Source organism: Salmo salar, chromosome ssa11, assembly GCF_905237065.1.
Source record: "Salmo salar chromosome ssa11, Ssal_v3.1, whole genome shotgun sequence".
In the NCBI taxonomy this organism is placed as follows: Eukaryota; Metazoa; Chordata; class Actinopteri; order Salmoniformes; family Salmonidae; genus Salmo; species Salmo salar.
Window position 1 is genome coordinate 109,460,863 of NC_059452.1, and position 15,689 is coordinate 109,476,551.

Sequence of the window (15,689 nt, forward strand, 5' to 3'; positions counted from 1 at the left end):
CCAGGAAACAGTGAGGTTGGTTTTAGGGTCGGGGTTCAGGAAACAGTGAGGTTGGTTTTAGGGTTGGGGTTCAGGAAACAGTGAGGTTGGTTTTAGGGTTGGGGTTCAGGAAACAGTGAGGTTGGTTTTAGGGTTGGGGTTCAGGAAACAGTGAGGTTGGTTTTAGGGTTGGGGTTCAGGAAACAGTGAGGTTGGTTTTAGGGTTGGGGTTCAGGAAACAGTGAGGTTGGTTTTAGGGTTGGGGTTCAGGAAACAATGAGGTTGGTTTTAGGGTCGGGGTTCAGCAAACAGTGAGGTTGGTTTTAGGGTCGGGGTCATTAGGGTCTGGATGCTTCCTGTCTGACTCACTAATGTAGAGGTGTCTCTGTGTCTGCCAGCAGTCCTGAAGGTCGTGGACGAACGGGTGACGCACCTGACGCTGAGGACAAAGGTCACAGGTCAGCCAAAGAGTAATCTCGGTGAAGTAAAATTCTCGCGAAAGTTTGTAATTTCCTGGGGGGGGGGGATGCTGCTAACAAATGTGATTACCGTTGTGCGAAGGAAGGAAGGAAAGTCTCCCTCGCAAAAGATAAGTCTTGGTCAAACGTGATCCTTCCTCTACTTTCACCCGTGTTTATCATGGCCAAAAAGCAAGACAAATATATCATGAATTTTTAAGATGTAGCCAATTTTGACTTTGTGGCTGTGGAATCTAGTTAAAGCCCCTCCTTTCACCAATCCTGACTCATCCAAATAATCAATGACTAAAACCCGAAACCAGCTGCCAACGCTCGTAATCACGTACTTCCACTTGAGCCTTGACAGGTCGAGGTACTTCATACATGTAGGTGGGGGGTAAAGTGACTATGTACAGATAATAAACAGCGAGTGGCAGCAATGGAAAAACAAAAGGGGGGGGACTGTCTAAACGCCTATAACAGTGTGTATAGATAGTTACGACCCTGTCTAAACCACTATAACAGTGTGTATAGCTAGTCACGACCCACGACCCTGTCTAAACCACTATAACAGTGTGTATAGCTAGTTACGACCCTGTCTAAACCACTATAACAATGTGTATAGATAGTTACGACCCACGGCCCTGTCTAAACCACTATAACAGTGTGTATAGCTAGTCACGACCCACGACCCTGTCTAAACCACTATAACAATGTGTATAGATAGTTACGACCCACGGCCCTGTCTAAACCACTATAACAGTGTGTATAGCTAGTCACGACCCACGACCCTGTCTAAACCACTATAACAGTGTGTATAGCTAGTTACGACCCTGTCTAAACCACTATAACAGTGTGTATAGCTAGTCACGACCCACGACCCTGTCTAAACCACTATAACAGTGTGTATAGCTAGTCACGACCCACGACCCTGTGTTAACCACTATAACAGTGTGTATAGCTAGTCATGACCCTGTCTAAACCACTATAACAGTGTGTATAGCTAGTCACGACCCACGACCCTGTCTAAACCACTATAACAGTGTGTATAGCTAGTTACGACCCTGTCTAAACCACTATAACAGTGTGTATAGCTAGTCACGGCCCACGACCCTGTCTAAACCACTATAACAGTGTGTATAGATAGTCACGACCCACGACCCTGTCTAAACCACTATAACAGTGTGTATAGCTAGTCACGACCCACGACCCTGTCTAAACCACTATAACAGTGTGTATAACTAGTTACGACCCACGGCCCTGTCTAAACCACTATAACAGTGTGTATAGCTAGTCACGACCCACGGCCCTGTCTAAACCACTATAACAGTGTGTATAGCTAGTCACGACCCTGTCTAAACCACTATAACAGTGTGTATAGCTAGTCACGACCCTGTCTAAACCACAATAACAGTGTGTATAGCTAGTTACGACCCTGTCTAAACCACTATAACAGTATGTATAGCTAGTCACGACCCACGACCCTGTCTAAACCACTATAACAGTGTGTATAGCTAGTCACGACCCTGTCTAAACAACTATAACAGTGTGTATAGCTAGTCACGGCCCACGACCCTGTCTAAACCACTATAACAGTGTGTATAGCTAGTTACGACCCACGGCCCTGTCTAAACCACTATAACAGTGTGTATAGCTAGTCACGACCCTGTCTAAACCACTATAACAGTGTGTATAGCTAGTCACGACCCACGACCCTGTCTAAACCACTATAACAGTGTGTATAGCTAGTCACGACCCACGGCCCTGTCTAAACCACTATAACAGTGTGTATAGCTAGTCACGACCCTGTCTAAACCACTATAACAGAGTGTATAGCTAGTTACGACCTACGGCCCTGTCTAAACCACTATAACAGTGTCTATAGCTAGTCACGACCCACGGCCCTGTCTAAACCACTATAACAGTGTGTATAGCTAGTCACGACCCACGACCCTGTCTAAACCACTATAACAGTGTGTATAGCTAGTTACGACCCTGTCTAAACCACTATAACAGTGTGTATAGCTAGTCACGACCCACAACCCTGTCTAAACCACTATAACAGTGTGTATAGCTAGTCACGACCCACGACCCTGTCTTAACCACTATAACAGTGTGTATAGCTAGTCATGACCCTGTCTAAACCACTATAACAGTGTGTATAGCTAGTCACGACCCACGACCCTGTCTAAACCACTATAACAGTGTGTATAGCTAGTCATGACCCTGTCTAAACCACTATAACAGTGATTATAGCTAGTTACGACCCATGACCCTGTCTAAACCACTATAACAGTGTGTATAGCTAGTTACGACCCTGTCTAAACCACTATAACAGTGTGTATAGCTAGTCACGACCCACGACCCTGTCTAAACCACTATAACAGTGTGTATAGCTAGTCACGACCCACGACCCTGTCTAAACCACTATAACAGTGTGTATAGCTAGTTACGACCCACGACCCTGTCTAAACCACTATAACAGTGTGTATAGCTAGTTACGACCCTGTCTAAACCACTATAACAGTGTGTATAGCTAGTCACGACCCACGACCCTGTCTAAACCACTATAACAGTGATTATAGCTAGTTACGACCCACGACCCTGTCTAAACCACTATAACAGTGTGTATAGCTAGTTACGACCCTGTCTAAACCACTATAACAGTGTGTATAGCTAGTCAGGACCCACAGCCCTGTCTAAACCACTATAACAGTGTGTATAGCTAGTCACGACCCACGACCCTGTCTAAACCACTATAACAGTGTGTATAGCTAGTTACGACCCACGACCCTGTCTAAACCACTATAACAGTGTGTATAGCTAGTCACGACCCACGACCCTGTCTAAACCACTATAACAGTGTGTATAGCTAGTCACGACCCACGACCCTGCCTAAACCACTATAACAGTGTGTATAGCTAGTCACGACCCACGACCCTGTCTAAACCACTATATCAGTGTGTATAGCTAGTCACGACCCACGACCCTGTCTAAACGCCTATAACAGTGTGTATAGATAGTTACGACCCTGTCTAAACCACTATAACAATGTGTATAGATAGTCACGACCCACGGCCCTGTCTAAACCACTATAACAGTGTGTATAGCTAGTCACGACCCACGACCCTGTCTAAACCACTATAACAATGTGTATAGATAGTTACGACCCACGGCCCTGTTTAAACCACTATAACAGTGTGTATAGCTAGTCACGACCCACGACCCTGTCTAAACCACTATAACAATGTGTATAGATAGTTACGACCCACGGCCCTGTCTAAACCACTATAACAGTGTGTATAGCTAGTCACGACCCACGACCCTGTCTAAACCACTATAACAGTGTGTATAGCTAGTTACGACCCTGTCTAAACCACTATAACAGTGTGTATAGCTAGTCACGACCCACGACCCTGTCTAAACCACTATAACAGTGTGTATAGCTAGTCACGACCCACGACCCTGTGTTAACCACTATAACAGTGTGTATAGCTAGTCATGACCCTGTCTAAACCACTATAACAGTGTGTATAGCTAGTCACGACCCACGACCCTGTCTAAACCACTATAACAGTGTGTATAGCTAGTTACGACCCTGTCTAAACCACTATAACAGTGTGTATAGCTAGTCACGACCCACGACCCTGTCTAAACCACTATAACAGTGTGTATAGCTAGTCACGACCCTGTCTAAACCACTATAACAGTGTGTATAGCTAGTCACGACCCACGGCCCTGTCTAAACCACTATAACAGTGTGTATAGCTAGTCACGGCCCACGACCCTGTCTAAACCACTATAACAGTGTGTATAGCTAGTCACGGCCCACGACCCTGTCTAAACCACTATAACAGTGTGTATAGCTAGTCACGGCCCACGACCCTGTCTAAACCACTATAACAGTGTGTATAGATAGTCACGACCCACGACCCTGTCTAAACCACTATAACAGTGTGTATAGCTAGTCACGACCCACGACCCTGTCTAAACCACTATAACAGTGTGTATAGCTAGTCACGACCCTGTCTAAACCACTATAACAGTGTGTATAGCTAGTTACGACCCACGGCCCTGTCTAAACCACTATAACAGTGTGTATAGCTAGTCACGACCCACGGCCCTGTCTAAACCACTATAACAGTGTGTATAGCTAGTCACGACCCTGTCTAAACCACTATAACAGTGTGTATAGCTAGTCACGACCCTGTCAAAACCACAATAACAGTGTGTATAGCTAGTTACGACCCTGTCTAAACCACTATAACAGTATGTATAGCTAGTCACGACCCACGACCCTGTCTAAACCACTATAACAGTGTGTATAGCTAGTCACGACCCTGTCTAAACAACTATAACAGTGTGTATAGCTAGTCACGACCCACGGCCCTGTCTAAACCACTATAACAGTGTGTATAGCTAGTCACGGCCCACGACCCTGTCTAAACCACTATAACAGTGTGTATAGCTAGTCACGACCCACGACCCTGTCTAAACCACTATAACAGTGTGTATAGCTAGTCACGACCCACGGCCCTGTCTAAACCACTATAACAGTGTGTATAGCTAGTCACGACCCACGGCCCTGTCTAAACCACTATAACAGTGTGTATAGCTAGTCACGACCCTGTCTAAACCACTATAACAGTGTGTATAGCTAGTCACGACCCACGACCCTGTCTAAACCACTATAACAGTGTGTATAGCTAGTCACGACCCACGGCCCTGTCTAAACCACTATAACAGTGTGTATAGCTAGTCACGACCCTGTCTAAACCACTATAACAGAGTGTATAGCTAGTTACGACCTACGGCCCTGTCTAAACCACTATAACAGTGTCTATAGCTAGTCACGACCCACGGCCCTGTCTAAACCACTATAACAGTGTGTATAGCTAGTTACGACCCTGTCTAAACCACTATAACAGTGTGTATAGCTAGTTACGGCCCACGACCCTGTCTAAACCACTATAACAGTGTGTATAGCTAGTCACGACCCACGACCCTGTCTAAACCACTATAACAGTGTGTATAGCTAGTCACGACCCACGACCCTGTCTAAACCACTATAACAGTGTGTATAGCTAGTTACGACCCTGTCTAAACCACTATAACAGTGTGTATAGCTAGTCACGACCCACAACCCTGTCTAAACCACTATAACAGTGTGTATAGCTAGTCACGACCCACGACCCTGTCTTAACCACTATAACAGTGTGTATAGCTAGTCATGACCCTGTCTAAACCACTATAACAGTGTGTATAGCTAGTCACGACCCACGACCCTGTCTAAACCACTATAACAGTGTGTATAGCTAGTTACGACCCTGTCTAAACCACTATAACAGTGTGTATAGCTAGTCACGACCCACGACCCTGTCTAAACCACTATAACAGTGTGTATAGCTAGTCACGACCCACAACCCTGTCTAAACCACTATAACAGTGATTATAGCTAGTTACGACCCATGACCCTGTCTAAACCACTATAACAGTGTGTATAGCTAGTTACGACCCTGTCTAAACCACTATAACAGTGTGTATAGCTAGTCACGACCCACGGCCCTGTCTAAACCACTATAACAGTGTGTATAGCTAGTCACGGCCCACGGCCCTGTCTAAACCACTATAACAGTGTGTATAGCTAGTCACGACCCACGACCCTGTCTAAACCACTATAACAGTGTGTATAGCTAGTTACGACCCACGACCCTGTCTAAACCACTATAACAGTGTGTATAGCTAGTTACGACCCTGTCTAAACCACTATAACAGTGTGTATAGCTAGTCACGACCCTGTCTAAACCACTATAACAGTGTGTATAGCTAGTCACGACCCTGTCTAAACCACTATAACAGTGTGTATAGCTAGTTACGGCCCACGACCCTGTCTAAACCACTATAACAGTGTGTATAGCTAGTTACGACCCTGTCTAAACCACTATAACAGTGTGTATAGCTAGTCACGACCCACGACCCTGTCTGTCTAAACCACTATAACAGTGTGTATAGCTAGTCACGACCCACGACCCTGTCTAAACCACTATAACAGTGATTATAGCTAGTTACGACCCACGACCCTGTCTAAACCACTATAACAGTGTGTATAGCTAGTTACGACCCTGTCTAAACCACTATAACAGTGTGTATAGCTAGTCACGACCCACGGCCCTGTCTAAACCACTATAACAGTGTGTATAGCTAGTCACGACCCACGACCCTGTCTAAACCACTATAACAGTGTGTATAGCTAGTTACGACCCACGACCCTGTCTAAACCACTATAACAGTGTGTATAGCTAGTCACGACCCACGACCCTGTCTAAACCACTATAACAGTGTGTATAGCTAGTCACGACCCTGTCTAAACCACTATAACAGTGTGTATAGCTAGTTACGACCCACGGCCCTGTCTAAACCACTATAACAGTGTGTATAGCTAGTCACGACCCTGTCTAAACCACTATAACAGTGTGTATAGCTAGTCACGACCCACGGCCCTGTCTAAACCACTATAACAGTGTGTATAGCTAGTCACGACCCACGGCCCTGTCTAAACCACTATAACAGTGTGTATAGCTAGTCACGACCCACGGCCCTGTCTAAACCAACGTTAACAGTGTGTATAGCTAGTTACGACCCACGACCCTGTCTAAACCACTATAAGAGTGTGTATAGCTAGTCACGACCCACGACCCTGTCTAAACCACTATAACAGTGTGTATAGCTAGTCACGACCCACGACCCTGTCTAAACCACTATAACAGTGTGTATAGCTAGTCACGACCCACGACCCTGTCTAAACCACTATATCAGTGTGTATAGCTAGTCACGACCCACGACCCTGTCTAAACGCCTATAACAGTGTGTATAGATAGTTACGACCCTGTCTAAACCACTATAACAATGTGTATAGATAGTCACGACCCACGGCCCTGTCTAAACCACTATAACAGTGTGTATAGCGAGTCACGACCCACGACCCTGTCTAAACCACTATAACAATGTGTATAGATAGTTACGACCCACGGCCCTGTCTAAACCACTATAACAGTGTGTATAGCTAGTCACGACCCACGACCCTGTCTAAACCACTATAACAATGTGTATAGATAGTTACGACCCACGGCCCTGTCTAAACCACTATAACAGTGTGTATAGGCAGTCACGACCCACGACCCTGTCTAAACCACTATAACAGTGTGTATAGCTAGTTACGACCCTGTCTAAACCACTATAACAGTGTGTATAGCTAGTCACGACCCACGACCCTGTCTAAACCACTATAACAGTGTGTATAGCTAGTCACGACCCACGACCCTGTGTTAACCACTATAACAGTGTGTATAGCTAGTCATGACCCTGTCTAAACCACTATAACAGTGTGTATAGCTAGTCACGACCCACGACCCTGTCTAAACCACTATAACAGTGTGTATAGCTAGTTACGACCCTGTCTAAACCACTATAACAGTGTGTATAGCTAGTCACGACCCACGACCCTGTCTAAACCACTATAACAGTGTGTATAGCTAGTCACGACCCTGTCTAAACCACTATAACAGTGTGTATAGCTAGTTACGGCCCACGACCCTGTCTAAACCACTATAACAGTGTGTATAGCTAGTCACGGCCCACGACCCTGTCTAAACCACTATAACAGTGTGTATAGCTAGTCACGGCCCACGACCCTGTCTAAACCACTATAACAGTGTGTATAGATAGTCACGACCCACGACCCTGTCTAAACCACTATAACAGTGTGTATAGCTTGTCACGACCCACGACCCTGTCTAAACCACTATAACAGTGTGTATAGCTAGTTACGACCCACGGCCCTGTCTAAACCACTATAACAGTGTGTATAGCTAGTCAGAACCCACGGCCCTGTCTAAACCACTATAACAGTGTGTATAGCTAGTCACGACCCTGTCTAAACCACTATAACAGTGTGTATAGCTAGTCACGACCCTGTCTAAACCACAATAACAGTGTGTATAGCTAGTTACGACCCTGTCTAAACCACTATAACAGTATGTATAGCTAGTCACGACCCTGTCTAAACCACTATAACAGTGTGTATAGCTAGTCACGACCCTGTCTAAACAACTATAACAGTGTGTATAGCTAGTCACGACCCACGACCCTGTCTAAACCACAATAACAGTGTGTATAGCTAGTCACGACCCTGTCTAAACAACTATAACAGTGTGTATAGCTAGTCACGGCCCACGACCCTGTCTAAACCACTATAACAGTGTGTATAGCTAGTCACGACCCTGTCTAAACCACTATAACAGTGTGTATAGCTAGTCACGACCCACGACCCTGTCTAAACCACTATAACAGTGTGTATAGCTAGTCACGACCCACGGCCCTGTCTAAACCACTATAACAGTGTGTATAGCTAGTCACGACCCACGGCCCTGTCTAAACCACTATAACAGTGTGTATAGCTAGTCACGACCCTGTCTAAACCACTATCACAGTTTGTATAGCTAGTCACGACCCACGACCCTGTCTAAACCACTATAACAGTGTGTATAGCTAGTCACGACCCACGGCCCTGTCTAAACCACTATAACAGTGTGTATAGCTAGTCACGACCCTGTCTAAACCACTATAACAGAGTGTATAGCTAGTTACGACCTACGGCCCTGTCTAAACCACTATAACAGTGTCTATAGCTAGTCACGACCCACGGCCCTGTCTAAACCACTATAACAGTGTGTATAGCTAGTCACGACCCACGACCCTGTCTAAACCACTATAACAGTGTGTATAGCTAGTTACGACCCTGTCTAAACCACTATAACAGTGTGTATAGCTAGTCACGACCCACAACCCTGTCTAAACCACTATAACAGTGTGTATAGCTAGTCACGACCCACGACCCTGTCTTAACCACTATAACAGTGTGTATAGCTAGTCATGACCCTGTCTAAACCACTATAACAGTGTGTATAGCTAGTCACGACCCACGACCCTGTCTAAACCACTATAACAGTGTGTATAGCTAGTTACGACCCTGTCTAAACCACTATAACAGTGTGTATAGCTAGTCACGACCCACGACCCTGTCTAAACCACTATAACAGTGTGTATAGCTAGTCACGACCCACAACCCTGTCTAAACCACTATAACAGTGATTATAGCTAGTTACGACCCATGACCCTGTCTAAACCACTATAACAGTGTGTATAGCTAGTTACGACCCTGTCTAAACCACTATAACAGTGTGTATAGCTAGTCACGACCCACGGCCCTGTCTAAACCACTATAACAGTGTGTATAGCTAGTCACGGCCCACGGCCCTGTCTAAACCACTATAACAGTGTGTATAGCTAGTCACGACCCACGACCCTGTCTAAACCACTATAACAGTGTGTATAGCTAGTTACGACCCACGACCCTGTCTAAACCACTATAACAGTGTGTATAGCTAGGTACGACCCTGTCTAAACCACTATAACAGTGTGTATAGCTAGTCACGACCCTGTCTAAAGCACTATAACAGTGTGTATAGCTAGTTACGGCCCACGACCCTGTCTAAACCACTATAACAGTGTGTATAGCTAGTCACGACCCACGACCCTGTCTAAACCACTATAACAGTGATTATAGCTAGTTACGACCCACGACCCTGTCTAAACCACTATAACAGTGTGTATAGCTAGTTACGACCCTGTCTAAACCACTATAACAGTGTGTATAGCTAGTCACGACCCACGGCCCTGTCTAAACCACTATAACAGTGTGTATAGCTAGTCACGACCCACGACCCTGTCTAAACCACTATAACAGTGTGTATAGCTAGTTACGACCCACGACCCTGTCTAAACCACTATAACAGTGTGTATAGCTAGTCACGACCCACGACCCTGTCTAAACCACTATAACAGTGTGTATAGCTAGTCACGACCCTGTCTAAACCACTATAACAGTGTGTATAGCTAGTCAAGACCCACGGCCCTGTCTAAACCACTATAACAGTGTGTATAGCTAGTCACGACCCACGGCCCTGTCTAAACCACTATAACAGTGTGTATAGCTAGTCACGACCCTGTCTAAACCACTATAACAGTGTGTATAGCTAGTCAAGACCCACGGCCCTGTCTAAACCACTATAACAGTGTGTATAGCTAGTCACGACCCACGGCCCTGTCTAAACCACTATAACAGTGTGTATAGCTAGTCACGACCCACGGCCCTGTCTAAACCAACGTTAACAGTGTGTATAGCTAGTTACGACCCACGACCCTGTCTAAACCACTATAACAGTGTGTATAGCTAGTCACGACCCACGACCCTGTCTAAACCACTATAACAGTGTGTATAGCTAGTCACGACCCACGACCCTGTCTAAACCACTATAACAGTGTGTATAGCTAGTCACGACCCACGGCCCTGTCTAAACCACTATAACAGTGTGTATAGCTAGTCACGACCCACGACCCTGTCTAAACCACTATAACAGTGTGTATAACTAGTTACGACCCACGACCCTGTCTAAACCACTATAACAGTGTGTATAGCTAGTCACGACCCTGTCTAAACCACTATAACAGTGTGTATAGCTAGTTACGACCCACGACCCTGTCTAAACCACTATAACAGTGTGTATAGCTAGTTACGGCTAGTGCAACAAGTACAGACAGCATTCTACAACACATATACAGCATCCCTCCCTCCGTCTGACCCACCTATAGAGCACGTCCTCTCTCTCTCTCCATTTAATTCAATTCGAGGGGCTTTATTGGCATGGGAAACATATGTTTACATTGCCAAAGCAAGTGAGGTAGATAATAAACAAAAGTGAAATAAACAATAAACATTAGCAGTAAACATTACACACAGTTTCAAAAGAATAAAGGCATTTCAAATGTCATATTATGTTTATGTAGTGTTGTAACGCTGTACAAATAGTGAATGTACAAAAGGGAAAATAAACAAGCATAAATATGGGTTGTATTTACAATGGTGTTTGTTCTTCACTGGTTGACCTTTTCTTGTGGCAACAGGTCACACATCTTGCTGCTGTGATGGAACACTGTGGTATTTCACCCAGTAGATATGGGAGTTTATCAAAATCGAGTTTGTTTTCTAATTCTTTGTGTATCTGTGTAATCTGAGGGAAATATGTGTCTCTAATATGGTCATACATTGGGCAGGAGGTTAGGAAGTGCAGCTCGGTTTCCACCTCATTTTGTGGGCAGTGTTGCACATAGCCTGTCTTCTCTACAAAGCCAGGTCTGTCTACGGCGGCCTTTCTCAATAGCAAGGCTATGCTCACTGAGTCTGTACATAGTCAAAGCTTTCCTTAAGTTTGGGTCAGTCACAGTGGTCAGGTATTCTGTCACTGTGTCCTCTCTGTTTAGGGACAAATAGCATTCTAATTTGCTTGCAGTTTTTTGGTTAATTCCAGGTCTGTCAGGGCCCAGGTCTGTCAGGGTCCAGGTCTGGCAGGGTTCAGGTCTGTCAGGGTCCAGGTCTGGCAGGGCCCAGGTCTGTCAGGGCCCAGGTCTGTCAGGGTCCAGGTCTGTCAGGGTCCAGGTCTGTCAGGGTCCAGGTCTGTCAGGGTCCAGGTCTGTCAGGGCCCAGGTCTGGCAGGGTCCAGGTCTGACAGGGCCCAGGTCTGTCAGGGCCCAGGTCTGGCAGGGTCCAGGTCTGTCAGGGTCCAGGTCTGGCAGGGCCCAGGTCTGGCAGGGGCCCAGGTCTGTCAGGGTCCAGGTCTGGCAGGGCCCAGGTCTGTCAGGGTCCAGGTCTGTCAGGGCCCAGGTCTGGCAGGGCCCAGGTCTGTCAGGGGCCCAGGTCTGGCAGAGCCCAGGTCTGGCAGAGCCCAGGTCTGTCAGGGCCCAGGTCTGGCAGGGTCCAGGTCTGTCAGGGTCCAGGTCTGGCAGGGTCCAGGTCTGTCAGGGTCCAGGTCTGTCAGGGCCCAGGTCTGGCAGGGTTCAGGTCTGTCAGGGTCCAGGTCTGGCAGGGTCCAGGTCTGTCAGGGCCCAGGTCTGACAGGGCCCAGGTCTGTCAGGGCCCAGGTCTGGCAGAATCTGTGCAGAAGATCTAGGTGCTGCTGTAGGCCCTCCTTGGTTGGGGACAGAAGCACCAGATCATCAGCAAACAGTAGACATTTGACTTCAGATTCTAGTAGGGTGAGGGCCGGGTGCTGCAGACTGTTCTAGTGCCCTCGCCAATTCATTAATATATATGTTGAAGAGGGTGGGGCTTAAGCTGCATCCCTGTTTCACCCCACGGCCCTGTGGGAAGAAATTTGTATTTTTTTCCCAATTTTAACCACACACTTATTGTTTGTGTACATGGATTTTATAATGTCGTATGTTTTCCCCCAACACCACTTTCCATCCATTTGTATAGCAGACCCTCAGACCCTCAGACCCTCAGACCCTCAGGCCCTCAGACCCTCAGTCCCTCAGACCTCAGACCCTCAGGCCCTCAGACCCTCAGTCCCTCAGTCCCTCAGACCCTCAGACCCTCAGACCCTCAGACCCTCAGACTCTCAGACTCTCAGACCCTCAGACCCTCAGACCCTCAGACCCTCAGACCCTCAGGCCCTCAGACCCTCAGACCCTCAGGCCCTCAGACCCTCAGACCCTCAGACCCTCAGTCCCTCAGACCCTCAGACCCTCAGACCCTCAGACCCTCAGACCCTCAGACCCTCAGTCCTCAGACCTCAGACCCTCAGACCCTCAGTCCCTCAGTCCCTCAGACCTCAGTCCCTCAGACCCTCAGTCCCTCAGTCCCTCAGACCCTCAGACCCTCAGACTCTCAGGCCAAACTGAGTCGAAGGCTTTTTTGAAATCAACAAAACATGAGAAGACTTCGCCTTTGTTTTGGTTTGTTTGTTAATTAGGGTGAATACATGGTCTGTTGTACGGTAATTTGGTTGAAAGCCAATTTGACATTTGCTCAGTACATTGTTCTCGTTCTCTCTCTCTCTCTCTCTCTCTCTCACCTGTACTATAACTTCTTCTTTAGACTGTTCCAGAACGCCCAGCCTCAGGATCTCTGACTTAGGGATTACCTGAGAACGAACACACACACACACACACACACACACACACACACACACACACACACACACACACACACACACACACACACACACACACACACACACACACACACACACACACACACACACCGGCTGATGATGTGACATGTAGCACAGAGCTTCTCATAAACAGTGCAGTTATCTGCCATTCAGCTAGTCCGCAGATATACACTGTATATACAAAAGTATGTGGACACCCCTTCAAATTAGTGGATTCGGCTATTTCAGCCACACCCTTTGCTGTCCAGTGTATAAAATCGACCACACAGCCATGCAATCTCCATAGACAAACATTGGCAGTAGAATGGGCCTTACTGAAGAACTCAGTGACTTTCAAAGAGGCACCAGAGGCCACCTTTCCAACAAGTCAATTCGTTACATTTCTGCCCTGCTAAAGCTGCCCCTCAGTCAACTGTTATTGGCCACACAAGCTCACAGAACGGAACCGCGAAGTGCTGAAGAGCGTAGCGCGTAAAAATCGTCTGTCCTCGGTTGTAACACTCATTATGGAAACTCGGATCTCTGGAGTAATGAATCACGCTTCACCATCTGGCAGTCCAACGGACAAATCTGGGTTTGGTGGATGCCAAGAGAACGCTACCTGCCCGGATGCATAGCTCCAACTGTAAAGTTTGGTGGATGAGGAATAATGGTCTGGGGCTGTTTTTCATGGTTCAGGCCCCTTAGTTCCAGTGAAGGGAAATCTTAACACTACAGCATACAATGACATTCTAGACGATTCTGTTCTTCCAACTTTGTGGCAACACTTTGGGGAAGGTAATTTCCTGTTTCAGCATGACAATGCCCCCATGCACAAAGAGAGGTCCACACAGAAATGGTTTGTTGAGATCAGTGTGGAAGAACTTGATTGGCCTGCACTTAGCCCTGACCTCAACCCCGTCGAACACCTTTGGGATGAATTGGAACGCCGACTGCGAGCCAGGCCTAATCGCCCAACATCAGTGCCCGACCTCACTAATGCTCTTGTGGCTGAATGGAAGCAAGTCCCCGCAGCAATGATCCAACATCTAGTGGAAAGCCTTCCCAGAAGAGAGGAGGCTGTTATAGCAGCAATGTTCCAACATCTAGTGGAAAGCCTTCCCAGAAGAGAGGAGGCTGTTATAGCAGCAATGTTCCAACATCTAGTGGAAAGCCTTCCCAGAAGAGAGGAGGCTGTTATAGCAGCAAAGGGGGGACCAACTCCATATTAAACCCATGATTTTGGAATGAGATGTTAGATGAGCAGGTGTCCACATACTTTTGGTCATGTAGTGTATATGATATGCATGCGAGTGTAAAGTGCTATTGGAGGGTTACCTTGACAGCGTAGGTTTTCTGCTTGGCCTTGTCCTTCACCTTCAGAATGGGACCAAAGGATCCTTTGGCGATATATCCCAACACCTGGAACAGGAGAGAGGAGGTGGAAAGAGTATAGCCTCCATAACCCTGTCTCGGGTCTGGTTTCAACAGAGAGAAATAGTAATGGCTCTGCCATGGCTCGTTGGGCAACGCTATGAGGAATTCATGGGGATTTTGGGAGGTTTCTGGGTAAAGGCCGAAAATAAGGTCAAATCAAATTTTATTTGTCACATACACGTGGTTAGCAGATGTTAATGCGAGTGTAGTGAAATGCTTGTGCTTCTAGTTCCGACAGTGCAGTAATATCTAACAAGTAATCGAACAATTTCTCAACGACTACCTTATACACACATGTGTAAAGGAATGAATAAGAATATGTACATAAAAATGTATGAATGAGCGATGGCGAACGGCAATGCAAGATGCAGTAGATGGTATAGAGTACAGTATATACATATGAGATGAGTAATGTAGGGTATGTAAACATTATATAAAGTGGCATTGTTTAAAGTGGGTAGTGATACATTTATTACATCCAATTATTATTTATTAAAGTGGCCAGTGATTGGGTCTCAGTGTAGGCAGCAGCCTCTCTGAGTTAGTGATGGCTGTTTAACAGTCTGATGGCCTTGAGATAGAAGGTGTTTTTCAGTCTCTCGGTCCCCAGCTTTGATGCACCTGTACTGACCTCGCCTTCTGGATGATAGCGGGTGAACAGGCAGTGGCTCGGATGGTTGTTGTCCTTGATGATCTTTTTGTCCTTCCTGTGACATCGGGTGGTGTAGGTGTCCTGGAGGGCAGGTAGTTTGCCCCGGTGATGCGT

General features: G+C 46.5%; 1 protein-coding gene across 1 annotated transcript in view; it reads right to left on the reverse strand.

The window, feature by feature from the left end:
• Positions 1–15,689, reverse strand: part of LOC106563969 (serine/threonine-protein kinase sgk-1) — a 51,652-nt gene that overhangs the window by 20,184 nt on the left and 15,779 nt on the right. The window contains exons 2-4 of the mRNA XM_045688919.1: positions 14,825–14,908; positions 13,409–13,477; positions 349–418 (exon numbers count right to left, since the gene is read on the reverse strand). Of these exons, the coding sequence (XP_045544875.1) occupies positions 349–418; positions 13,409–13,477; positions 14,825–14,908 (223 nt within the window). The remainder of the gene's footprint in view (positions 1–348; positions 419–13,408; positions 13,478–14,824; positions 14,909–15,689) is intronic.